The following is a 27761-nucleotide window of genomic DNA, read 5'->3' as shown; positions in this document are numbered from 1 at the left end:
GCTATCAATCTGTGATGCTGACATAACTAAAGCAGAAACAAAAACAAACATCACAGACACAAATACCTCTGGTGTCAGTATTAAATACCTTCTAGGTAGAAAAATTTTAACTTCAGTCACCCTCATGCCAAAACTAAAGTGACCACCAAAAACATCTACAGTTTATGGATGACTGTAGTGCCATTGACCACTCCATTTGCAAGCCATTTTTAATCTCTTGAATTCTGCATAGAAGAAACTTGATCTATCTTTAAAGATTTCCAAAACAAAACTCACAGCAACCCATACCTGGTCAGACAATCTGTTCCATTCCCTACAATACATAATGCAGAGATCAGAACTCTTCTTATAAAAAATATTAATGGCCAATTGAATTTTCTTTGTAAAGATAGAAAGAAAAGGCTGTCCTAACCCACTAAGCTTCCTTTGTTCCTTGTCAGCTGGCCTCCAAATCCAACCCTCCTGCTCACTTACCCACCAAGGCCTCCCACTTGTCTCTCTCTGGGACCCATTGAAGTTGGATGTGGGTGGCCTACAGTTCCGTAAGTGCCCACTATGGAGTTCTGGCACCACTGGGACTCTCAAAGGCTGGACCTTCTTCCACTGAGGGCAGAGGTCACATGCTCTCTTCAATGTGTGTTGGCTGGTGGCCAACTCTTGCAATGGACTCATAGAGAACAGTGAGGCTGGGGGGAGCTATATGGGGATATGGCAGAAAAGTGGAGTTGAGTATAATCAGAACAGCTATGATCTTATTGAATTACTGAGTAGACTTGACAGGCCAAATGGCCGACCTCTGTTCTGATGTTTTATGATCATAACTGTTTGGCATAATTTTGAAATAGTCACTCCCACTCTCTAAGTCTTCAACGTGTGATCTCTGCCTGTCCTTAAGCCATTCCTTGTCAAACATCCTGGACCCTGTGCAAGGGTGACACAGCCTATCTCCTGGGGATTCTATTAAAAAAAAGTAGCAGTACCCGAAATGCAGAAGTGGAGTTTCCAGAGGTCTCTGATCCTGACTCATGTTGGCTAACCTTAGGTAACCTCTTACCTCTTTAGCACTTTTAATTTTGGCCAAGAAGGTGCGTAACTCCATGGATTCAGCAAACAGAGCCCGGCACACGGCCTGGTAATGGTTTGGAGCTTCCGACGGTGTTGTCAAGTGAGCAGCGCAGAGCTGACCAACAGAAAAAAGGAAGAAATGGTGAGTTGCTTACTTTCCACTCAACCTGACAGCAAACCTAAACTGTCAGCCTCAATATCCCACTTCAGTCAACAAGTGACTCACATGTGTATGTTTATGCTTTTATGTTAGATTCCATTCTTTTAAACTTAATTATTTCATTTCATGCTTTCCTCCCTTGCAGCCTTTTGTTGGACCATGCGAGCACTGAGTCAGTCATGAATAAGTCCGTGCCTTTTGCGTTTCGGTAGCCTGGTTTAGTGCTGTCTTACTTAGCTTGCTTACGATTGAATGGGGTTACCAGGGTAGATTTTCATCATTGTCCTAGCTGCAAACACTCTGCCGGATTATCACATAGGCAGTGACAATAAAAGCCGACCCTGTTGTCATTGAAGTTGGACAAGATTTAGATTCAGAATAGTTCTTCAACAGGGAATTCTCCCTGCAGCAACCGACTGTATAGCAAATCATTCTGTTATAGCTGCCAGCATAGTTACACTCAGGTATTGTCAGGTCAGACACAATAATTCTTGTTTGTGAAATACAAGCCACAGCATTGGAGCATCAAAACGGGAGTAATTACGGCACACTTGTCTCTTCAAGATCATGCTGGTTCTCTGAGGAGTAAACCTATCAGTCCCAGTAACTCTATCTAAGCGTCCTCTATCTATCTATCTATCTATCTATCTATCTATCTATCTATCTATCTATCTATCTATCTATCTCTATCTATCTATCTATCTAACTATATCAATCACAGTAACTCAGTGTGGTACAACACCAGTTTGATCTCTCACTTAATCTCAGTCTGATCATGAGTGGCTCCAAGTGGAAAACCTCACACAAAAAAGAAGATGCATTTATATCATGCTTTCCTAATCCTCAACATAGCCTAAGTAGCTTTGCAGTCAATGAAGTACTTTTGAAATATAGTAGGAGAGAGAACACAGCAGCTAGGTTGCACTGAGCAGGCTCACACACGCAGCTGTGTGTGAATGAGCTAGGTTGTCTGTGCTCAGTTGTTAGTGCAGGGTTAATTATTGGAGAACTCCCCAGCTCAACTTCAAATCAATGTGACATTGCATTTACCTCAAACTGAAAGAGAAGATGGGCTTCAGTTTAACATTTCATCTGAAGGACAGCATCTCTAAGAAAGCTGACCCATAGTGACAGCCCAATGTGGGCCTTCAAGTCACAATAGCCTGACTCAGAGGCAGGAGTGACACTAACTGGGCTAGGGCTGTTGGTAGGAGGCTTGGGAACACGACAACCATTCAGGCCTCTCAGACAGAAGGTTGCAGAGCCAAGGGCAGGTTGGAAAATATCGGATACAATCATATGAATTAGGAGTAGGAACAGGCCGCTTGGCTCCATCATGCCCGCATCCCCATTCATTAAGAGCACGGCTGATCTGACTGCGACTTTAACACTTTTTAAATGCATTCTTTGTCAGAAATAAAAATATTAATCAGCATTGAGTTATAGAGTTGTACAGCACACAAACAGATCCTTCAGTCCAACTTGTCCAGATATCCTGAATTAATCTAGTTCCACTTGCCAGCATTTGGCCCATATCCCTCTAAACTCCTCCTATTCATGTACCCATCCAGGTGTCTTTCCATTGACCCAACTGCAAAAGCTAATTTCACCAAGGGAATCAAACAAGACAGACAGATCTCACAGCCCAGCTCTCCTCTCTGTCACTATGAATGGAATATTCAAGAGTCAACATTGCATTTTATGTACTCCTTACTAATTTCTTCTCTGCAGTGTCTGAATCTGATGTTACTGTCCTATAAGGTAGGAGGCGTTTAAATGGTAGGTAAATTGCAGCAATTGTTTGGCAATTCATTTTTGTAGCTCTAACTGATGTTGTAAAACTAATAAAATCATTGTAAAATCACCGCTTCAGACCTGGAGGATTGATGGTAAAGCCAGAGGCAGAATTTCGTTCATTTCTGCCTTGTCAAAATGTATGATTGAGTTGTTTTGCTTCTCATGCAGACAAATTGCCGCATGCTCTAGCTCTGGTGCAGCAATGAGGCAGCAATGTATAAATTAAAACGGCACGGGGAGGGGTACAACATATACACAAAGCACCATTTCAAGCCCTTAAGGCAGTCTTGGGTCAGCACCTCATTAATGTACAAAGTGGAAATGCAGCCAGAGCGATTCTGTTTGAGAGCTGCCAGTGCAGTAGCATAATAAATAAACAACCACTGAGCTTCCAGGAACACTCCGCATTTCCCAGCCAGTCTGAACAATCAGCCTTTGTGCAGTGTGGGGAGAGACTGTTGAGGTCAGGACATTCTTTTCCCCCCACTATTCTGTTAAATGGCTACATCTCTTGTCACATAATTAGATAAACTATTTGATTTAAAGAAACGGCCGTGCCACGTGGAGAATACGTGTCTTGGCCATCCAGTTCATTGGAGTTTCCCCATTTCAGAAACTTTTACTTCTAAAGAAAAGGCCAAAGAGCTTTTTTTTTAAACAGTATTTGGAGTGCCTCCTGGTGACTGACATGTGGGAAAACCCCAATGAATACTTCAAAGTAAGTCAGGGAGCTTTCTTCTTGCCTTAAGTTGTTTTTAATCGTTGAGGGATGTGGACAATGTTGGCAAAACCGGCATTTATTCCTCATCCCTACACAGAGGGAGTTAAAAGCCAACCACATGACTGTGGGTCTGGAGTCACATGTAGGCCATACCAGGAAAGGATGGTAAGGATGGTAGATTTCCTTCCCTGCAAGACATTAATGAACCAGATTGTTTTAAAAAAGAAAACCATTTACAGTGGTTACTAAAGAACATTATACAAGCTTTATTGTTCAGTCCAGATTTTTAAAAAAAATTTGGACTCAGAATCTCACCACACTGTAGTGTGACTCAAACCCATGTCATCAGAATATGTAAGCTCAGTAACATTACCATGACATCACAGCACTTCCCCAGTGGAATGTGGAATACACTCTCCCCGTTGAAACAGATCTATTGAATACTTCATGTGTTTTGTCAGCCAGGAACAGTATTGGCTTTCAGGGGTATTTGGAGCAGGAACCGGGAGGAAAGATCAGAGTTCATAGAGCTGGCTTTACCACTGCAGTCCAGCTGCCAATGTTTGAAAATGCCCTGTACTCCCGTGCTATATTTCCAGTACCAGATCAGTGATAGTCTGACACAGCTTGATTCCAAACTTTCGGTATGAGGTGTGTCACCTCAAAACTAACAAACCCGAGAATTAACCTTCCTCCAAAAACAGATACAAAGCTAAGCAGTTGGTAAAGTAAGTCTTGCATTTAACTAGCACCTTTCTTTGACAACTTCAGGAAGTTACAAAATGCTTCATAGCCATTGGCGTACTTTCAAAAAGTACAAAAGTACAAATCATTGTTTCCATATAGGAGACACAGCAGCCAAATGTGCATTGCAAGCTCCCACGGACTGCACTGTCAGGCAACCTGTTTCACTGATGCAGGTTGAAGGATGGACATTAATCCAACACCAGGGAGAACTGCTGCACCCTCTTTCAAAATGTTTTCATGTCACAGCTAACATTTGTTAAGGTCTCATTTGTAATTCAACATCCTCACAATGCAAGTATTTCCTTAGCACTGCACTAGAGCTTAGGTCTGGATTTGTCCAAGAGTACAACCTTCTGACTCAGGCAAGAAAGCTACTGACTGTGTCAATACTGACACATTAGTCAATGACACCTGGTTGTGTGGGACAGGGTACCATAAACCATAACATGTCTGAGTCATTGTCATGATCCACCTGAACACAGCATAGACCATTCTCCTATGAACAGCAGGGCAGGGAGAGAGTGATCTCCGAGACCTTTAAAGGCAGTTCCTTAACACTAGGAATCTGAATGCTTCAATGACCTCATACAAGCATGGCAGCGAGAGAGAGGGACAACTCTTCAACACTCAATCAACCTCAAACACAGCCCTCAGGTCTGTCCTCCCTTCATCAGCCTCCAGCCAAATTAGCTGTGACCAAGGCACCCTTACAGATGGGGCACACAGTCCCTTACAGTGTACAATGAGGCCATTCAACTGATTGTGCCTGCACAGGTTCTACTATCTCGTGCCAATCTGGGCACAATAAGATACCACTCCAAATCCCCAGACAAGCTTAATGAAGTGCTCCGAAAGTACCCATCATTGCTCTTACATACCCAGGTACACAGGACTAGTTCTGTTCTACCTCATCTTGTACTTGGCAGGTAATAACCATCAATGTCCTCCGCGGTGCTTCAATTGAATCTGCATCCATCACATTTCCTGGCAGTGCATTCATACCTCAACTACTCACCATGCGATAAAGATGCTCTCATATCACCTTTGCTTTACTTTCAAATCATTTTAGATCTATGCCCTCTCGTTCTTTTCTCTTTTATGTGCAGGAACAGCTTCTCCCCATACACGCTTCCAATCCCGCTCATGGTTTTGAAAACCTCTATCAAATCCCATCTCAGCCTTCTTCTCTCCAAGGTGAACAATCCAAACTTCTTTAATTTATCCTCAGAAGTAAAATTTCTCATTCTTGCAAGGAAGTTTAATTAGTTTAAGAGGGAAATCAACAACTACACAGTACAAGAAGACAGAGCTGATTGGTTGGCAAGTGAGCTCTGATTGATAGCATTGTTGGCATTGTTGCACCAACTGTTGATGATCGACAGGCTTTGTTTAGATTTTAAAGCAGACAGGTCGATACTGATTGGTCAAGGTATTGCCCTGAGAAATGAACAGCAAATGGCTGTGAGTTTTTCTGTTGAGTTTCTGTCTGCAAAGAGAACCAATCTGTGCATCAGAACAAGTGGGTTCCAGTACCTGTAGGTATACCACTCTGCAAACCAACTGTCAATTCTAAATTGGTTGTCAACGTAATTCAAACTCAGGATCTTCCAGCAAATACTGTCCGATTATGTGATCACATCAAGTATTGACACTGTGTTACATGTTTTTGCTTGTGTGGGCTGGTTTGTTCTGGTCAGTAACTTGTTTCTTGCAAACAGCTAAACAATTGTGCTGTTCGATATGATCCAATAGGCCTTGGAGATGCATTGCCTTTTTACATGGCATCCACACTGACAATGAAGTTGATATACCACATTATTCATTTGTGTGGTAGGCAGAACATTCTCTTTACTTCAATTACAACATTGTGTTAGGCACAAATACGTTAACATTTTAATCTTTGTTTTCAAATCCCTTCACATCCTAGTCCCTCCCAATTTCTGCAATCTTTTCCAGCCCACAGCCTTCAGAGATTTCAGTATTCCTTTAATCCTGGTCTCTTCAGCATTCCTGATTTTAATTGCTCTGCATGAGCCAATTCCAATCCTTACTTCATCCAATCCTAGCAACACTTCAGTCTATTTATTTCTCCATCCTCTTAATTTTTTTGTTGCTCATTTTTATGCCCTTGAGAAGGTGGTGTTGAAACACTACTGTCCTTGAGGTGTGGCGACACCCACAGTGCTGTGCAGAAGGGCGTCGATTTAGCAACAGCGAAGGACAGAAACAGATTAAGTTGGGACAAGTGCAATTTGGAGGCAACGTGCAACTCTTATTCCCATGTATCTGCCGCCCTTGTCCTTTTTAGTGGTACAGTCCATAGGTTTGGATGGTGCTGTCGAAGGAATCTTGGCAAATTGCTGCATCTTGTAGATGGTATATGCCAGTGGTGGATATTTGAGATAGTGGATAGGGAATAATTCAAAAGGCTTATTTTGTCCTGGAAGCTGTCAGGTTTCCTGAGTGTGTTAGGAGCTGCAAATGTTCAGAAAAGTGGCAAGTATTCTGTCGCACTCCTGATGTGGGCTCCCCGAATCCCCCACCTCCCACCTCAAACCCCATTAATGGTTTCTCTGCTATTTGCCTCACTCACTCCATGTGGTTATAGCTTCTGTGTTCCTTTCAGCCTTACCAAGAGTGAAGATCTTCAGCCGAACTTGGCAACAGTCCAACAAATAGGATTGTCACAGCAGCAGTGATTGAGAACAGTTGCTGGGATGTCAAATTATTTCAAACCGTCAGATGTGACAGGCCATCTAGCCCACCTTAGCCTATGTTTTCCAAAACAATCCTTTTAACTTCCCATGACCTGATGATCTCCCACGATCATACCACCCAATGACCTTTTGAAATCCCCAATGCCAAGCCAAACTGCATATAAGCCAAACATACAACTGGTAAATATCCAATATGAGTATTCTGGCACCGACATAAGATCAGATTAAAACTAGGAGACATTAAGGTCTGCAGATGCTGGAGATCAGAGTTGAGAGTCTGTTGCTGGAAAAGCACAGCAGGTCAGGCAGCATTTGAGGAGCAGGAAAATCAACATTTCGGGCCAGAGCCCTTCATCAGGAATGCCTGACCTGCTGTGCTTTTCCAGCAACACACTCTCAAATCAGATTAAAACTGACATTTTACTGTTCTGTTCGCTGAGCTGGGAATTTGTGTTGCAGACGTTTCGTCCCCTGTCTAGTTGACATCCTCAGTGCTTGGGAGCCTCCTGTGAAGCGCTTCTGTGATGTTTCCTCTGGCATTTGTAGTGGTTTGAATCTGCCGCTTCCGGTTGTCAGTTCCAGCTGTCCGTTGCAGTGGTCGGTATATTGGGTCCAGGTCGATGTGCTTATTGATTGAATCTGTAGATGAATGCCATGCCTCTAGGAATTCCCTGGCTGTTCTCTATTTGGCTTGTCCTATAATTGTAGTGTTGTCCCAGTCGAATTCATGTTGCTTGTCATCTGAGTGTCTCCACCAGCCATAGGTCACCTGAAATATTTGGTTCTATGTCTGACATTTTTTAGAACTCTCTTTGATAACACCAGTGGTAAAACTTTAAGTCATCTCTGTCCTATGTTTCTCATGTTTTATTCTGTTTTAAGTGTAATTGAAGAATGAAATGATCTCTCACTCCACGGATGCTGTAAAATTGCTTGAGATTTAGTCATAAAACACATCTACATGTGTATCAATGCTCACAAGTTGTAATTTTTCTGAATTTTCAGTTTAAAAAATGTGATTCTGTGAACAAAACAAACTTCTCTTCAATAACACTGTGGAAATGGGAAGACAGAAGATAACTTAATGACTTGAATAAGTTCAATAATTAAGATTCCTCGTGTGTCTGTTTATATAATATGTATTGCTGCAATAATATTCCAAATTATCAGCCAAATGATTACAAAGGTGTCATCCACATATCTGACCCAGATTTTGGGTTGAATTTGCGGTAAGACTGTTTGTTCTAATCTTTGCATTACCGCTTCTGCTGTGAGTCCAGAGATGCACATTGACCTGGACCCAATATACCGACCACTGCAGCGGACAGCTGGAACTGACAACCAGAAGCGGCAGAGACAAACCACTATAAATGCTGGAGGAAAGATCACAGAAGCGCTTCACAGGAGGCTCCCAAGCACTGAGGATGTCACCTAGACAGGGGACGATATGTCTGCAACACAAATTCCCAGCTCAGCGAACAGAACCACAACAACGAGCACCCGAGCTACAAATCTTCTCACAGACTGACATTTTACACATCACAGCCCAGATTAACGGCGTATACATAATTTTGTTTACCTCGGAGGTGAGAGGACCCTTTGCTCCAAAATACTCTTGCTTCTCACACTTTGAGATTTGCACTACACAAACAGTAAATCACAGCTATACTGTTCTCAACATGAAATATAAAATGGTTGTTTAATTCTCAATATAATCAAGTATTCACCAACTGCAAAATCTATGCAAAATCCAGTTCTCAATCTAATGCTAGAAAATCTCCAGTAACAAACAAAACAATGCAGGGTTTGATTAAAAACATGTAATGACTCCTGCATGTTTTCTATGTAAATGAATTTAATAAAGGGATTTTAGCGTCTTTCCTCATTACACGAAAACTGCAGAGTTGCTGTAGTAACCAGACTGCCACACACCCTTCCCCCAACTGTGATTGTGACCTTTAGTTTTCTCGGTCATTTGTTCCCACCGGTAGAAAACCATAGACAACATGCAGAGATTGATGGGAGTAGATGTTTCTATTGAGGCCTATCAAGAAAGACTTCAACTGCGCTCATGTGAAAAACCTGGTAAGGTATACAAATGCACTTTAAATTTCTCTATTTCAAATACTGTGCAGACAGTTGGCTATATCAGGCTAACAGTAAATTAAACATTATATACTGAAGTTTCAAAATGGACTCCAATAATTGAAAAGGAAGTGTGTCAGCCACACAGGTCGTTAACTAATAAATCAGACATTGGCCTTCCGAATTTCACACTGTAACAACCTGGCAAACAGGGATATCTAGGAATTAAAAATTAATCTCCAAGTCACAGCTGCCAGCAAGGGGAGGAGAACAATAGGGACAGTAAAAATCACACCGGAATATTTTCATTATCTTTTTAACTCTTTCATGAATTAGCAAATGTGAATTTGCAGATTGGGGATTTGGTAAAAGGTAGTGGTTCTGAAGGGGTTAATGCTCATGTTACATTGGCTCCACCCATTCTATTGCTCTCTCACAAAATCTATGGGTGGAGATGAGTTTCATTCCACCTTTTGGAGGGAATAGATGTATTGATACCAGCTCCTGAACATCCAAGCAATTATACCAGACAAATGTAGTGTTCTTAGTGGAAACATGCAACGAATGCTCTTATTATCTAAGAACAGGGCTTCTTCTGTAGTTCTCAAGGTTGGGTATCCTCTACAACTAATCACTAGCTAGCCCCAGGACAAAGATAATGTAAAGGCAGAGGAGGGCTGCTGGCAGTGCAAAACCTTTATCTATTACCATACCCACACACTGGCAGGGGTAAATAGCACAAGGTGCCAGCAGTGACCATCTGGGACCACACCAAAGGCTGAAGGCTGAGTGACCACCAAGCTGAAATGCTGAATATTTAATGTGGCTGATAGCACTAATGAGAATCCTACAATGCCTAATTTGAAGAAGGCCCACTACAGTCAGTGCCAAGCAGGGGATTAACTGCTCAGTAATGGGTGTTTCCCCAGGATCAAGGAGCCCATGGGGACAGAAATCCCACCTACTGACTGTGCTTTCTCTGCTGTGCTACTGGGGAGGTGGTGGCTGTTTACTGTAACATACCAACCAGAGGGCCCAGAGTCACTGAGGGAGGTAGGCCACAGTCAGTAACAGCGGGGGAGAGGGAAAACAGGTAGTGGCTGAGGATTGAGGTTAACAGAAGACGAGGGCTGGCAGCAAGGACAGTGGTCAGGTCTCAATCAGCCTTCCCAGTTTCGGAATGGGGCAACCCTTGTCCAGGTACTGAGAACTTAACAATGGGCGATATCGCAGGGGCTCACACAGTTTGGTGCTTCCCACTTAACATGACCCACCTGCACTGCATTAATACCATCAGGTCTTTAAGTGGCCCTTAGTTCTCTAAAAGCCTCAACTGGTAGCAAGTGGAAGGGCTGTCCGTGGCAATGTGGAATAAAGTACGTCCTGGGACAGTAAGGTGATGAGGTCCCCACATCTCATACTCCAGTCCATTTTATTGTTTCCCCCTCAACTGCATCCAAACCTGCCACATGGTGGGTGTTAGATTTCAGCCGTTCACTCGGTTTCTGTCCACAAAAGCTGCTTTGGCCTGCTGTGCACTTCCAGCAGTTTGCATTTTATCAGTAAAATTCAACTGTCAGTCACATGTCAGGAAGAGTGATGGAAACATGAAGGTGCCAAGAATACTGGGATTGCTCTGCACAGTTCAATAACGACAGTAACAAGGAGACTGCAGCAAGAACAAGCTAGATCATCTGATTTGCTCAATGTGTGCGGATATTGTTTATTTTATCTCATTCATAGTTGGGGAACAGTGGGAGAGATTTTTTGAGCTGTATAGAATGGTTACTGCCTGGAAGGATTCAGACAAATGTAATCTTCTGGAATGAGAAAAAGGCATTTCACCAGCTGCAGCCATACACTACAGCAATTCCCAAGGTTTTTAAAATCTGCACTCCATTTCTTACACAGCTTTGTTAATTTATGCTAATTAGATCTCCCGTAATCCCTTAATATCTCATGAGGAAAAACTGAGCAGATTGGGTCTACATTCGCTGGAGTTTAGAAAAAATGAGAAGTGATTTTATTTTGAAACAAACAAAATTCTGAGGATAGATGTTGAGAAAATGTTTCCTCTGTATACAGTGGGAAGGGTCTAGAATGAGGAAGTATGATTTCAGAATAAGGGGGCTCCCATCTAGGATGGAAATCAGGATTTGCTTCCACCAGAGGTTCTCTTCCACATAGCTGTGGAGTTATATTGATGCTGAGAGAGAGAAAGTCTTCAATCACAGGCTACCTGAGGGTTGAAAGGGAGCAAATTGGAAAGTGGAGTTGAATCCAAGATCAGATCAGTCATAATATTAACTGACCAGATCGAGTCATGATTAACAGAGAAGGCTCAGGGGGTCATATGGCTACCCTCACTCCTCATTCTGAAGATCTTAAAAATAATTTCTATGATCAGCATAGTCCAGCTACAACCATTGAGCACGGAGGCTCTAGTGATGTAGTGGTAGTGTCTCTACATCTGAGCCAGGAGGCCTGGGTTGAAGTCCCACCATAACAACCCTGAACAGGCTGATTAGAAAATAAAATGGTTAAAAAAAACAACAAACGTTGAGCATTAAAGGCTAGTCATGTATCGGCTTCTAATCTCTGAGAAAGTATTCCCTCAAAAATGAGCTACTATAAGACTGTAGAAGTCAGAAGTGGTATTTTTCAGCAATTCTTTGATCTGGATTATATTTCTGGAATCTAATAAATAAAGATGGAAGGGATTGCAGGAGTATCTATCACTGGGTCTTATCCCTAACACCATGGTGGATTTGTCTTTGAATTATAACTGGAAAACAGAAGACTGAATTCAGTTAATTACATAAACCTGGAGTTAAAAAGGTAGCATCAGCAGTGGTGGCCATGTAACTACGCTTGTCGTAAAAAACCCATCTGAGTCAGTAATGCTTTTTAGGGAAGGCTAAAATGGTCCAACAAAAAACTCAGTTCACCAACTCTCCCTGGGGGGGTGGAGGGGGTGGTGGGGGGTCAAGAAGGCAGCTTATCAAAATCTTCTCAACTAGGGCTTCCAAGTGCTGACCACATCCTCTGAATAATTAACATCAAAAACCCTCCTTTATTCAGTCACCCCAATAAATACAGGTGTCAGCCTCTTGTCCCTCCCTCAGACCCTGCCATCTCTTACCAATTCAGGCAATTAAGTGAGTGGGCACTTTGTCAAGTGGAAGGTCACTCGGTGTACCCCCTGCCCCCAGGCTCAGGGAGGCCATCCTGATTGGGCATTCTAGGACACATGGAGGACTGATTACTCACCTCCACCCTCCCCCACCCCCCCAACCCCACCCCACAAGCTGAAAGAGCCATCCTCAGGTAAAGAATCTCCCTGCCCTGACATCACTGTGTTTCCCTGACATCTTGCCAAGACCTGCCTGATTGGTCCCAGCAAGACCAAGCTGAATTGTCTTCACACCAGTATCTCCTCCACAGTAGATGGTCAAGGAGAGCTACAGTTCCAGAAATAGCCAGTCCCCTTGGTAGCACTGCTGGGACTGAGCAGCTTTTAGTCATTGGGCATCAGTTCTTGGGTGGGGGTGAAGAGTCTCTTTCTTTACAGGGATGGAAGCCTTACTACAGACAGTGAGGGGCGTAAAATGGAGTTGGGAATCTTGTGATAGCTCAGGATGGGGTGGACGAAGCTGTCAGTATCCATTTAAACCCTTCGCTTCCGTTTCATCAGCCAACCCATCCCTGTTATTTCATTTCCATCCTTAACGTCAACATCCAGGACTACTGCAATCCCTTTGTCCAACTGATCGGTCACATTTTCAATCACCTTCAGGAATTCCATTCTGATTATTCCACTTCAGACCCTCCTGCATTTATCCCAGGCACACCCTTTAGGGCAGTAAGGAGGGATTGCTGTTAAAAGCACCACCTTTCAGAGGAGATATTAAACTGAGGTCCTCTCTCAGATGGACAGAAAAAGATCACATTGCACTATTTTGAAGAAAAGCAATTGATTTCGCCTGCCACATATTTATTCCACAAATAACGTCATCAAAATAAATCCGATTATTTGGTTAATTATCCCATCGCCATTTGTGGGACCATGATGCTTCCACATTAATTCACCTGGTTCCTACACTTTGGCAATGATTCCACTTCATCTCTGTTCACAATAAAGTGTGCTGGGGTGGTCGCTGAGGTTGTGAAGGGTGCTATATAAATATAAGGTGTTTCTTCTCTTTCTTCCCAATCAACCCATGAACTGGATTCTCGCTAATTTCGTCTTTCCACCCAAATTACCCACCCTTCACCACCCCAAACCTTCCTGACGTCAGATGGACAAAAGGAGAACACTTTCTCTTACACGAATATGCATGAGATTGAATAAAATTATTGCACACTGTTTATTAATTAACGTGCTTTGCTATACGTTTGAAAAGAATACCGTCTAATTTATCTCTAAGGGTGTGACAAAAATAGCTTCTGAAAATTGCAGCTGTACGATTCTTGCAATTAACCTGTCAATGAAATAACAGCAGTTTATGCAGTCTGCTTGTGCTGCAGCTGGAACCAATCCCCACTTCATCAAATCAGCCACGCTGCATATGAATCAGTATAAAAACTCATCGATACACTAGGCTATCATTTATATAACACTACCCATTGACGGCATTCAGTGTGCTGAGAAACTAAAACACAGACAGATGGTTTGATACACACAGATTAGAATGACACTTTGAACAATCAGGAAATCTGTAAAGTATTAATTCATTGGGAACAGACATAGTGAATGCAGGAGAAAACTCAGCAGATCTGGCAGCACCTATGAACAGAGAAACAGAGTCAATGTTCAAGTCCAATATAACTCTTCTTCAGAATTTTGTTTTTATTAGTTTATTGGGAGTTAGCTTATCAGAATCAACTGTGTAATAATGTGCAGATGTGGTGCTGGTGTATTACAATGCTTTCAGGGGGTCCCCAGTTACTGTAGCAACATTCGCTTTTATATATATATAATACTAGAAGTATGGATTGTGACATTACAGACACTAGCATAATTTCCATCACAAGACTGATATGGAACCTTCCCCATTCTTACTGCCTCCCGTTGGTGTGTGCTGGTAGGATTTGCAGGTTAATAGCCAAGTTATAAACACACCTTCCTTAACCATCCTAGAGTGGGATTCAAACTCAGCGTTGATTACTCAGAGGCTGGGATACTACACACTGCACCATTTAGAGATGTAGCTAGAGTCATAGAGTCATTCGGCGTGGAAACAGGCCCTTCCCTCCAACTAGTCTATACCGACCATGTTCCCAAACTACACTAGTCCTACTTGCTAATATCAAATATATTGAACAGAAAAAAGGATGAAGTCTGGGAAACATATCCAGGATGATCCAGCGTGTATTTGCACTTTAATTGGCAGAATACCTCAGTGTTTCATTGAGGATTAGGTTTAGTTTTCAACAGCGACCTGCTCAAATACTTCTCTCCCCCGACCATGCTTTTTTGTTTGATTTGGTTTACCATTGTCACATGTACCTAGGTACAGTGAAATATTTTATTTTACATACATCACAGGCTGATCATACCGTATAAAGTGCATTAGGGCAATAGAACAGAGTGAAGAATATAATGTTATGGCTGTAGAGAAAGTATACAATAAGTGAGATCACCTTTACATTTAAAATTGGAGAGGTCCATTCAGCCGTCTGATAACAGCGGGGAAGAAGCTGTTCTTGAATCTGTTGGTGCGTGTGTTCAAGCCTCTGTATCTTCAGCCCAACGGAAGAGGTTTGTACTCTTTTTGGGTACAACTGGGATAGGAAGGGTCTTTAATTATATTGGCTACCTGACCCTCAGCAAAACCTTTGTCTTGTCCATTTCCCAATCCTTTGAGAAGTATATTTGCCAATGACCATACAAGCTAAACCAAAACGACTTTATTCTTTAATGCCAGGGAGTAACAATGTTTGCTGAGTTTGCTAATAATCTTTCTTCCAGATGTCTTTTCTCTTAATCTTGGAAACGTGGGGGAAGTACCAAAACTAAACGCTGTAAATACAAACTAATGATGGAAACAAAAAGCAGGAATGTATGATAAACTCTTTTACCCAGAGTGCAGTAAGAATGTGGAACTTGCTATCACCAAGAACAACTAGCACAGATGCATTCAGTGGGAATCAGGAATACATGAGGGTGAAATGAAGAGAGGGTTACATTGATAGAGTTTGCTGACCTATGGTAGGAGGAAGTTCATATATAACATGAACAGTTGTATCAATCAGTTGAGCCAGATGTTTCTGTATTCTAAATTCTATGTCATTCTCTCAGAATATTTTTGGAACAAATTTCACTTGTTTCTTTTACTCTAACCAATCATAGGGTCAACATGAATCTTAACTATTTAAATAGTGAGCAATAGATTTTTCCAGATTGCAAATAGGATTAGAGTTTTAAAAATATGAATATCCCATAAATGAGAGCTGTTTTTCAAGAAAATGATCCACATCATACAGGCTATGATTACTTAAAATAAAACGAGGACTCACCATCATTACATGTTTAAAATTTCTTATGACGGTAATCTCTTTTTGCTCTTCCTCTTCATCCTGAGCATCATATCCTTCATCCAGGTTTCCTTCAGTCTTCAGTGCCTCATCCATAATATTCGTCATTTGACCAATCAACTGTTCTAATGGAGGGCTGAGCTCCCGTTCTTCATTGTCCTTCAGGCCCCAGTCCAGGGCTTTGTAAACAAGAATTCCCACAGATTCAATCACCTGTATGGATGACACCAAAAAGCAATTTTATTAAGATGACAAGCAAACATTTGAAAACTCTAGAACAAATGTTAGGCCATTCATGCCTTCGAGACTGTTCCAAAATTCAAATCAGTTGGCTGAACTATACATAAACTTCATCTACCTGCTTTGGTTCTGTGTTCCTTAATGTGAATGAGCAACAAAGATCTATCAACCGAGTTCTGATATTTTCAACTGACCCTCAGCCTCCTGCTTTATGTGCAGACAGTTCCATATTTCCACTATTCTGCGTGTGGTACTTTTGGGTATTGCTCTAACTTGTAGGTCACACCTCCTAGCCCCATCAGAGGAAATGCTTTCCCTTCATCTAACTTATCAACTCATTTAATTATTTCAATCACCTGAATTAACTCACTCCTTTATCTTCTATACTCAAGGGAATATATATCTGGTCTTTGAAAGATGACTTCATAGTTTGACCAATTTAGACTTTCTGGCCACAGACTCTGACTCAAAAAGTGTTTGGAGGAGTCTTTATGAAACCAGCAAGTCATATTGTCTGCCTAGTATTTAATCACTTCTGTCTTCCAGCCTTATGTTTGTTCACTCTCCCTACCATTAATGCAGTAGTGTGCACTATCTACAAGATTCACTGCACCAATTCACTCTCTTGATGATGCCCTCCAAACCCAAGATGATTACCATCGAGAAGGACAGCAGATAAATGGGAACACCACCATATGCAAGCTCGCCTCCAAGCCACACACCCTCCTGACTTGGAAATATAGCACTGAGTCAAAATGCTGGCATTTTCTCCCAAACAAAGCTGTGTGTATACCTACACCAGACAGGCTACAACGGTTCAAGGTGACAACTACAAACTTCTCACTGGATAGCCCTCAAACATCTGCAGTTATGTTCAAATTCTATTGACTGTTCACAATCGCAAGCTGAAAACAGAATGATCGCCGTCCCCTCCAACTCCGATCATGCCCAGATTCTTCCCTTTACACCCTATTTCCACTGACACCAGAGACTGTTTGCACAGGTTTATGTCTGTGGTCTCCAGTCACTAGCTGCCTACATCTACTCCTCAGATGTTCTTCCTAAGCACCTTTGACATGGGACTCTAGTGCTGGGTATCCCACTTCAGCAAATGATGGGATCTCTTCTGACAGATACAGTTAATGATAGTTGTCTTTTCCCTAGGGTGGGGGATTTCAAGACTACGGGATACATTTTTAAGTTGAGACACGAGAGATTTTTTAAAAATGAGGGGCATTTTTCTTTTTTACACAGAGAGTGGTTTGTGCGTGGAATGAGCTTCCTGAGTAGTTAGTGGGATGTGGGCACAATTACAACTTTTAAAACACATTTGGATAAGTCCATGAATAGGAAAGGTCTGGAGGGATATGGGCTAGGAGCAAGCAGGTGGGATTAGTTTGGTTTGGGGTTATGTTCGGCATGGACAAGTTGGACTAAAGGGTCTGCTTTCCAGGTTGTATGTTGCTGGAGGTCAGCAGAGATGCCAAGCACCAAGCCATTCAGGCAGCAGTTTGGGGAGGATTTTAATGTTGTTTTAAAGCCAGCCTTTCAGAGTGTCCCTGAAGGGGCAGTGGATAAAATAGATTGAAGGATGATGGGGAAGTAAAGTGAAAATCATGTTACATTACAGACTCTGCTGTTTTCATTGAATTTCAGAATTATTGCATTCTAAAGGATTCATTTAGACAGAATAAATACCAGTTTCCCCACACCGTTTACCAGACTAAATGAAACAGAACTACACATAACACGAGGCTGTCAGACAGCCTACAGTCAAATCCTAGAACTATATTAATATACTGAATAGGTTGTGTAGAAGAATTGCAATGGGAGTGGTGAATATTTATTCCTGTATAAATTACAAGTGCTTTCTAGTATGAAAAGGCTAGCATTTATAAAGGACTTATGGATATCTCCAAGAGTGATTGGCAACCAACGAAGCACTTTTTAACGCGTAGTCACTGATGTAATTAAGCAATTTATGCACAGCATGATTCCAGAAACAGCAACAAAACAATGACCAGATATTTGGATTTCAAGTGGTGCTGTTGAGAGGTACATTTTTGCCAGGATATTGGTGATAACTCTCCTACATTTCTTCAAAATAATGTTTGTTCATGAGAGAGAGCAGGCAGAGCCTGGTTTAACATGTGACCAGAAGCAAAAACAGGAGATCAATGATCCAGACAGAGCTGGTAGCATTGGGGAAGGTCATTCAAGCTGCTTATCCTAGCGGGGTGAATAGATATTACTTGGATGGCTGCCCTCAGACAAGCACACTTTGGAGGTACTGGAGATTTGCCTCTGAATTTCAACATTATGTACGGGGCCATGTCGCGTGAAGGGCTTTTCCCTGAAACGTTGATTTTCCTGCTCCTCAGATGCTGCCTGATCTGCTGTGCTTTTCCAGCACCACTCTAATTTAGACTCTGATTTCCAGCATCTGCAGTCCTCACTTTTGCCATGTCGAGTGTTATCAACAATCGACTGGAGAGTGCAGTAATGTTAAAGGTGCTAAACAGCCTGGTCTCCAAACAACGAGGTGTGTGTTCTTGCATCTTATAGGTCTGGTAGAAACTCAAAATTAGCTGCAATACAGCTTCGAGACTGGAGAGAAAGATGTTAAACTCTGAAAGAGTTAACGCTAAGGAGAGTATTAATCACTGCATGATATGATAATGTCATATGGACCTAGGCAGAACCTTGAAGCAAAGTCCACAAAGTCTTTGTAAACAATGTCTATCATACCAATGTATCTTGTACCTGTCTGCTATCTAGAAATAAATTACATGTTGTTTTAGAAAAGAGCTTCTTCCTTTTAGACTGCCAAATCTACCACACAAGAAGGCCCCGAAGATCCTAAACTAAAAGGAGGAACTTAGAGGACTGTTACGGTGTTATGAAAGTGTCCCTGTTTCTAGGCGATGAAGGTAAAAGTTCAGGTCTCACCTGCCCCACAGATATATATGACATGTCCAAACAGATTGATTGAAATTTACACAAGAGGGGGATGGTGACAACAAACTTACCTCGTGGTGACCAATAGTCTAGAGAGTTTACGCAATGTGATGATGATTCATCATACAACATCCACCTTACACTCAGAGTGAAGATTCATGAGAACAAAGATTAGTGGAGGTGAAGAGCCCAAACTCGCACCAGTGGAATATAAACTGGGTAGACAAATGCAGAATATTTTCATGTATATATATATATATATATGGCCCAGGTACCAATTTAATTATTATCTGGAAGTGATCATTGCTGACATTTAATGCCCATCTCTAATTGACCTGGAGAAGGTAGTGGCGAGCTGTTTTCTTGAACTGCCAGAGTTGTTAAGGTTAAACAGGACTTTGACCCAGTGGCAGTGAAAGAACGGCAATATAGTTCCAACACAGGATGATGTATGGCTTGGAGGGAAGCTTGCAGGGGGTGGTGCTGCTGCTATTGTTGGAATGCTTTTTAACTAAATTTATCCAACTTGGTCTAATTGTACTCGACTCAAAAGGCTGTTAAAATTGTGACGTCAGACATTATTTTATTGAGTTATAAAAACGTTTGCAGCATTTTATTGGCATTTTGAACAGCAAAATCCAATTTTAATCAGTACCCTGTGATCATGAATTTACTGTCTGTTGTAAGACAAGCCCTCCCCTCAATTCTATTTTATAGAAAACACAAGAAGCAGAAAGGCATTTGAAGACCATTAAATGATGCATTAAACCTTCAGCAGTTCCATTGCCTTTGTGATGAAGCTAGGGTGATTGTGTATTTTGGATTATTCGGGTTGATTTGAATGTGCTTGGCTACTATAATCAACAAGTTTCAAATTCATGAGTAGCTTTGCCAATAATATCACTAATGTCACTAATTTGCTGTTTTTTAACCAATTACACAATGAAAGGTGTTACATATTTCAAGCAAGGTTCACACGAAATGGAGAGGTTCCACACTAGCAGGTTACACTGCTGTGTCCTTCTGGCATTACGTACAAAGAGGAGCCTCAGCAAGTGGTCTTGTACATGGGGAGAATTGACAAATCAAGCTCAAAGTGACTTACTAAACACAGAAAGGGATAATTCAGAGAGAGTGAGAGCTGCTTCTTCAATGACCTTTCCTCCATCATAAGGTAAGAAGTGGGCATGTTTGGACAAGACTCAGCATCAGTCACGTCTCCTCAGATATTGAAGCAATCCATGTTCAAATCCAGCAAGACCTGGACAACATCCAGGTTTGAGCTGCCAAGTGGCAAATAACATTTGTGCCACACGATTGCCGGACAACATCCATCTCCAATAAGAGACAGTCTCACCTGTGCCCCTTGGAACTCAATGGCGTTATCATCACTGAATCTTCCACTATCTACTCCTCGGGTTACCACTGATCAGAAAAGAAACCTGTATTATTCTCTCCTTGGAAGTGGGCATTGTTGGTTGCTCATCCCTAATTGCTCTTGAGAAGTTGGTGGTGAGCTGCCTTCTTGAACCACTGCAGTCCGTGTGCTGTCGGTAGACCCACAATGCCCTTAGAAAGGGAGTTTTAAGATTTTGACCCAGTGACATTGAAGGGGCAACAATGTATTTCCAAGTCAGGATAGTGAGTGGTTTGGAGAGGAACATGCAGGTGATGGTCTTCCCATGAATCTGCTTCCCTTGTCCTTGTCCTTCTAGATCATAAAATCAAATTGTACGTAAGAGGCCCTTCAGCCTATCGAGTCTGCATTGACCAAAATCTACTGTAAATCTACACTAGTCTCACTGTCAGCATTTGGCCCATAGCCTTGAATGTTATGATATTTCAAGTGCTCATCCAAGATGGAAGTGCTCATGAGTTTGGAAGATACTGTCAAAGCAGCTTTTCTGCATCTATAGATGGTATACACTGTTGCTCCTGAGAATGAATGGTGGAGGGAGTGAATATTTGTTGATTTGGTGCCAAACAAAGCAGGTTGCTTTGTCCTGGATGGTGTGAAGCTTCTTGAGTGTTGTTGGAACTGCACTCACCCAGGCAAGTGGGGAATATTCCATCACACTCCTGACTTCTACCTTGTAGATGGTGGACACGTTTTGGGGAGTCAGGAGATGATTTGCTCACTACAGGATTCCGACCTGCTCTTGTAGCCACTGTGTTTATATGGCTAACAGCACTGCAGGTCTACTACAGCAAATGGTAGTAGCATTTGTTAGGGGTTCAGCCAGGCTTGGAGGGTTTGAGATATAGGGACCTAAGGAGCAACTTTTTCATGCAGAGGATGGTGCATGCTTGGAATGAGCTGCCAGAGGAAATGGTGGAAGCTGGTACAATTACAGCATTTAAAAAGGTATAGACAGCTATGGGCCAGCTGCCAGCAAATGGGACTAGATTTATTTAGGCTATCTGGTCGGCATGGGCTGAAGGATCTGTTTCCTTGCTGTACATCTCTATGACCCTATAACAAAGCAGCTGACCACCACTTTCTCCAGGACAACTAGGGACAGACAATAAATGCTGCCAATGACATCAACATCTGATGAATGAATTAAAAAATTAGGAACAGATGGAGGATGAGGCAATTTGAACCTGGGGCAGCCATGGATAAATAACATATGGATGTAAAATCAAAGCAAATAATTTGATTTAAGAGGATAAAATAACAAGAAAATTAGTAAAATTTCACTTCAACAAGTAAATTAAAAATGGGATAAATTAATTCCAAAAAGCTGAGAATTAAGCTAAATTCATCCACTGCATCAAATCAAGATCTTTAATAATTCTGTATCGGAGCTATTACACGGCTCTGTTCTCTCCGGATCCGTCCAGCGAGGATGCTCACAGAGTTCTGTGGGAGGACCTGCCGCAGCTCGGCCTGGAGGACGCCGGAAGGCTCGACGCTCCCGTCACCTTAGAGGAGCTGACCAGCTCTCGAGGGGCAAATCCCCGGGGCTGGACGGGCTGACTGTGGAGTGCTTCAGGACATCCTGGGGAGCGACTACGCACAAGTCCTGAGGAAGTGTCTAAATGCCAGATAGCTGCCCCTTTCTTGGCGCAGGGCGGTCATCGTCCTGCTGCCAAAGAAGGGGGACCTTTGTTCTTTGAAGAACTGGCGTCCGGTCTCCCTCCTCAGCACGGACTACAAAATCTTCGCCAGGGTGTTGTCTTCTTGCCTGGCCTCCGTGCTGGCCCACATGATTCACCCAGACCAGTCCTACACGGTCCCAGGCCGAAGGATACACGATAACGTCCACCTGTCCGGGACCTGATCCATTTCTGTCGATGGGCTGGTCTGCCGAGCGCCTTCCTGTCTCTCGACCAGGAGAAGGCGTTCGACAGGGTCGATCATGAGTACCTGTTCGGGACTCTGTGTGGCATTCTGGTTCAGGATGCAGTTCGTCGCCCGGATCCGACTTTTGTACGCCACCGCAAAGTGTCTGGTTAAAGTTAACGGGTCCCTGACGGCGCCCCTTCGCTTCGGGAGAGGAGTGCGTCAAGGCTGTCCCCTGTCCGGCCAGCTGTATTCCCTGTGCGTGGAGCCTTTCCTGCGCCTCTTGCGGAGGAGGTTGTCGGGGTTGGTTCTGCACAGCGCGGGCATGGGGGTGGTCCTCTCGGCCTACGCCGACGACGTGCTCCTCACTTTCACCGACCCGGCTGACCTGGGGAGGATGCACGAGTGCCAGGCGTGTACTCGGCAGCGTCTTCCACCTGAATCAACTGGGCCAAATGTTCCAGACTACTGGTCGGTCCATGGTGGGTGGACTCTCTGCCGGAGGAGTTACGGGGGTTCAGCTGGAGTACCACCCATCTCCTCTACCTGGGGGTCTACCTCAGCCCGGCTGAGGAATCCTGGCCAGCCAACTGGCAGGAGCTGGAGGCCAAAGTCTTGGCTCGCCTAGGCCACTGGACAGGACTGCTCCGAGTGCTATCTTACAGGAGTCGAGTGCTGGTCATAAACCAGCTGGTGGCCGCCATGCTGTGGCACCGGCTGGTCACTTTGGTCCTTCCTCCTGGCTTTGTCGCTGACATCCAGAGAACGTTGGTCGACTTCTTCTGGGACAAAAAGATGCACTGGGTCGCTGCGCAGGTTCTGAGTCTCCCTATTGAGGAGGGCGGTCGGTCGCTGGTGTGCGTCCGCACCCAGGTCGCGGCATTCCGCCTTCAGACCTTGCAGCGATACCTTTACGTCGAGCCTCCTCCTAGGTGGTGCGCCCTGGCGACATATTTTTTTCGCCAGGTGCGTAACCTCAACTACGACTCGCAGCTCCTGTTCGTCGACCATGACGGTTTGGAGGTCACCCTCAAGACGCTGCTTGTCTTTTACCAGGACCTGATCACGTCTGGAACATGGTCGAATCGCGCCGCGCTTACCCTCCGGCAGGAGTAGCGGCTGTCATCAGGGAGCCGTTGCTCAGGAATCCGCACCTCCGTACTCGCGGGTTTGAGTGGCTGTCGGAGGGGAGGGCCGTGGCGACGAGGGTTACCAGGGTTGGGGACGTGCTGGGTGCCGGAGGCCTGGGCTGGACCCTTCCACAGGACATAGCGAGCAGGGCAGCGGTAGACGTCCGGTATGTGGCCACCGCCATCCAAAGCCTTAAAACGGCGGTGCTCGGACCCGACGTAGTGCACCAGTTGGAGTACGCTCAGGTGTGCGGTGGGATCCCATCCGTGCTCACCCCAGCCCGGACGGAATTTCACATTGGCCCCAAGGTCCCGTACTTCCCGCGGGAGCCTGTGCCCCACAACCTGAGCCGCCTCCGGAAATTTAATTTTGCTCTCTTTCAGGAGTAAAAAGGCGGGCCCTGTATGGACTGCTGCTGCACACCGTCCACCTCTTCTCCCTCATCCACCATCCGGACACGCCTTGGCGTGCCCATTTGCCACCGTGCGATGGGGCTCCCCAGTGGAGGGCTCTCTATGCGGGAGTCCTCCCCCTTTCTCTCGGGGATCTGGGGTGGAGGGTGCTGCATGCAGTGGTCCCCTGCAATCGCAGATTATGGTGGTTCATGGACTCCCAGCCCAACTGCTTGTTCTGTGGCACTGTGGGGTCCGTGGACCATGTATATATTGGGTGTGGGCGTTTGCACTCCCTTTTTGATTTTCTTAAAAACCTCTTCCTCTGCTTTTGGTTGCACTTCAGTCCCACGCTCCTGATCTTTGGGCACCCGGTACGGAGGAAGGAGGGCAGGTCTGAAGACCTCCTCGTGGGTCTGCTCCTGGGCCTGGCCAAACTGGCCATCAACAGGTCCAGGCAGCGGGCCGTGGAGAGGGTCGTTAGGGCCGACTGCCTGCCCCTCTTCCGCGGTTACGCTAGAGCCCGGGTGTCCTTGGAGAAGGAGCACGCGGCGTCGACCAACACCCTGGAGTTGTTCAGGGAGAGGTAGGTGCCGCGGGGAGTGGAGTGCATCATTTCTCCCTCCAACTCTATTTTAATTTAGTCCCTACCCTCCCCTTCACTGTTTTGATCACACAGCACTGTCCCTTGATGAGAAGGGCAGTGCTTGTCACTGGCCACCCGGGTGTTTTCCTATATTCCTGGTGGTGGAAATTGAATAAAAAGAAAAAAAAAAAAAAATAGAAATATCACATAATATATTGGGTGTGGGCGTTTGCACTCCCTTTTGGATTTTCTGAAAAACCTTCTCCTCTGTTTCTGGCTGCACTTCAGTCCCACGCTCCTGATCTTTGGGCACCCGGTACGGAGGAAGGAGGGCAGGTCTGAAGACCTCCTCGTGGGTCTGCTCCTGGGCCTGGCCAAACTGGCCATCAACAGGTCCAGGCAGCGGGCCGTGGAGGGGGTCGTTAGGGCCGACTGCCTGCCCCTCTTCCGCGGTTACGTTAGAGCCCGGGTGTCCTTGGAGAAGGAGCACGCGGCGTCGACCAACACCCTGGAGTTGTTCAGGGAGAGGTGGGCGCCGCAGGGAGTGGAGTGCATCATTTCTCCCTCCAACTCTATTTTGATTTAGTCCCTACCCTCCCCTTCACTGTTTTGATCACACAGCACTGCCCTTTGATGTAAAGGGCAGTGTTTGTCACTGGCCACCCAAGTGTTTTCCTATCTTCCTGGTGGTGGAAATTGAATAAAGATTGGTGCACTTTGTGTCTCTCACTGTGTCTCACACCTGCACACACACACACACACATACACACCATGGGTGCTGGGGAAAAAAAAATACACATCTGCACACACACACCATGGGTGCTGGGGAAAAAATAAGCACTACTGCAGTTAGCCGGTAGTGTGTGTGGGGGAGAAAAAAAATTTAAAAAGTTAAAACAAAGAAAAGAATTGCAGTGTCAGACATCCTGTTCACTCTGAGAGCTGGCTCTGAGGGAGCTGGATCAGTGTCAAGAACTCTCCATGTATAAATAAAGAAAATAATTCTGTAAAATAGTTAGAATTAGATTGCCAGTAACAAATGGGAGGTGTTGGCATTGTGGCACAGTCACTGAAAAAGTCATCCATAGGCTCATTGTTCTGGGGATGTGGGTTCAAACATCACCACGGTAGTTGGTGGAATGTAAATTCAATAATCATCACCTGGAATTATAGCAGCGACCATGACACTGTCACCGATTGTCATTAAAAATCTATCTGGTTTATTAATGTCCTTTTACCTGATCCAGTCTATATGTGTTTCCAAAACCAGAGGAATGCAATTGTTTCTTAACTGATCTCTGAAATAGTCTAGCGTGTTTATTCAAGAGCAGTTAGCAATGGGCAACAGCATTGCCCACCTCCCATTAAAAAAGAATAAAGTGCAGGTAGACATGGCAGTACAAGATCAGAGCTGAAAATGTGTTGTTGGAAAAGCGCAGCAGGTCAGGCAGCATCCAAGGAGCAGGAGAATCGACGTTTCGCGCATGAGCCCTTCTTCAGGACAAGATCAGTGTCAGGACTGTAATTTGTGGGAGCTTCTGGACAGTGAGACTCTCCCTGAACTGTGTATTCACGCAGAGTCCCGGAGTTGGATTGTGAGTTTGAGTCATCAGGAAACAGGGCATTTATGGATCGCTTTATCCAGGATTCAAAGGAAATCAGAGATGAATGATGGGGAGAGTGCAGCTGGCAGTCAACAGGATAAGGAGAACAGAGGGGAGATAGACAGAAGGCATCCTGTAAACGTAGGTCCTATTCAATAAATAATGCACTTAATACCTATGAAAATAAGGTGAAAGATTATGGAAGATCAGCTACAAAGGGAGGAGATATCTCCAAAGTGGCGGAGGTTCAAAATGTAAATGTAACAGGAATGTTGCAGGGAATCAATAACAACAGACATAACACCCTTTGCAGTCAGGACTAAAAGTCCCAGCTGGGTAAAAATATTCAAGATGCTGGAAAGGGACAGGGATTTATGGCCAGGATAAGTGACAGGAGTGGGGAGAATGGTTACATTCTATTGAGAAACCTCCAGGAACTAAATTAAAAAGTAAGGAATCAAGATGGTAGTCTCAGGTTAATTTCTGAGAAGCATGCCAATTGGCATAGCACCAATCAGATCAGGATAAGGCATTGGTGTAGAAAAATGGGATTCCATTTAACAGGGCATGGCCACCAATACTGGGACAGGAAGGGACAAGCTGCCCAGGCTGAGGTCAAGGTCCTAGTATAAACTATAGGGTGTAGAAAGGCTTTTAGTGCATATGACATTGCGTGTGTGTATGCATGTCTGTGTGTGGGGGTGGGGGGGATTATATATATAAAATGCAATAAGAGAAAAGCAGCTCAGGTCACAATCATTGAGATAGATATTTCAAGTGAAGGAATTCCTGAAATTACTACATCAGCTAGATCAGGAATGACAAGCAATAAATGTGTTAAGTTCAACAGTAAATGTGAATAGGGCAACGTCAAGCTAGCTCAGGTCTCCTGCCCGAATAATATTCATGAATCAAGTTAAAGAAATAAGTGAATTCAAGGCTCAAACATAACTTAGAGAGTATGACACCTAGTAGTGTACCTTGGCCATGACTCAGTCGATAGCACCTTTGTCTCCGAGTCAGAACATTGTAGATTCAAGTCCTGGTCCAAATACCTCAACATTGATACTCCTGTGCAATAATAAGGGAGTGCGGTACTGTTAAAGATCCCACCTTTCACACAGACATTAGATCAAGGTCCCACATTTCCTGCCCATGGCACCATTTCAAAGAAGAGTTATTTCTGATGTCCTGGACAATACTTATCTCTCAACCCAAAATGGATTATTTGGTTATTATTCCATTGCTATTTGTGGAAGATTATAGCGTGCAAAATGGCTACTGCATTTGCCAAATTACAACAGAAACTACATTTCAGAAGTACTTAATTAGCCATAAAGTGTTTTTTTCAATGTTTGTGGTTACACCAGGTGCTATATGAATTTAAGTCTTTTTGTGTGGTGGCCTTTACTGAGCAACAGCTGCAAGCTGGCCTTGGTGAAATATTGCATGTTATAACATATTTTTCTAGTAGTGGGAGATCTTTGTAGTAAAATTTGTAAAGCTGTAATAAGTAACATTAAAATAATAATTTCACACCAAGGTAGCACTTATCTAACAGTAATCATATTACAGTCAAAGGTTTGAAAAGAAGCAACATCACATTATTACTATGATTCTTTATTTTGGTAAGGATCTTCGAGGAGAAAGTGAGGTCTGCAGATGCTGGAGATCAAAGTTGAAACTTTATTGCTGGAACAGCACAGCAGGTCAGGCAGCATCCAGGGAACAGGGC

At 43.8% G+C, this 27761-nt stretch overlaps 1 protein-coding gene across 4 annotated transcripts in view; it reads right to left on the bottom strand.

Annotated features, from left to right (window-relative positions):
- The window catches only part of LOC122548856 (protein spire homolog 1-like), a 203617-nt gene that overhangs the window by 85767 nt on the left and 90089 nt on the right, over positions 1–27761 (bottom strand). For all 4 annotated transcript variants that reach the window (XM_043687728.1, XM_043687729.1, XM_043687730.1 and 1 more), the window contains exons 3-4: positions 15812–16042; positions 1055–1180 (exon numbers count right to left, since the gene is read on the bottom strand). In XM_043687728.1, the coding sequence (XP_043543663.1) occupies positions 1055–1180; positions 15812–16042 (357 nt within the window). The remainder of the gene's footprint in view (positions 1–1054; positions 1181–15811; positions 16043–27761) is intronic.

The sequence above is a fragment of the Chiloscyllium plagiosum genome, chromosome 4 (genome assembly GCF_004010195.1).
Source record: "Chiloscyllium plagiosum isolate BGI_BamShark_2017 chromosome 4, ASM401019v2, whole genome shotgun sequence".
Taxonomy (NCBI): domain Eukaryota; kingdom Metazoa; phylum Chordata; class Chondrichthyes; order Orectolobiformes; family Hemiscylliidae; genus Chiloscyllium; species Chiloscyllium plagiosum.
This window is presented reverse-complemented; position numbering and strand designations above follow the sequence as displayed.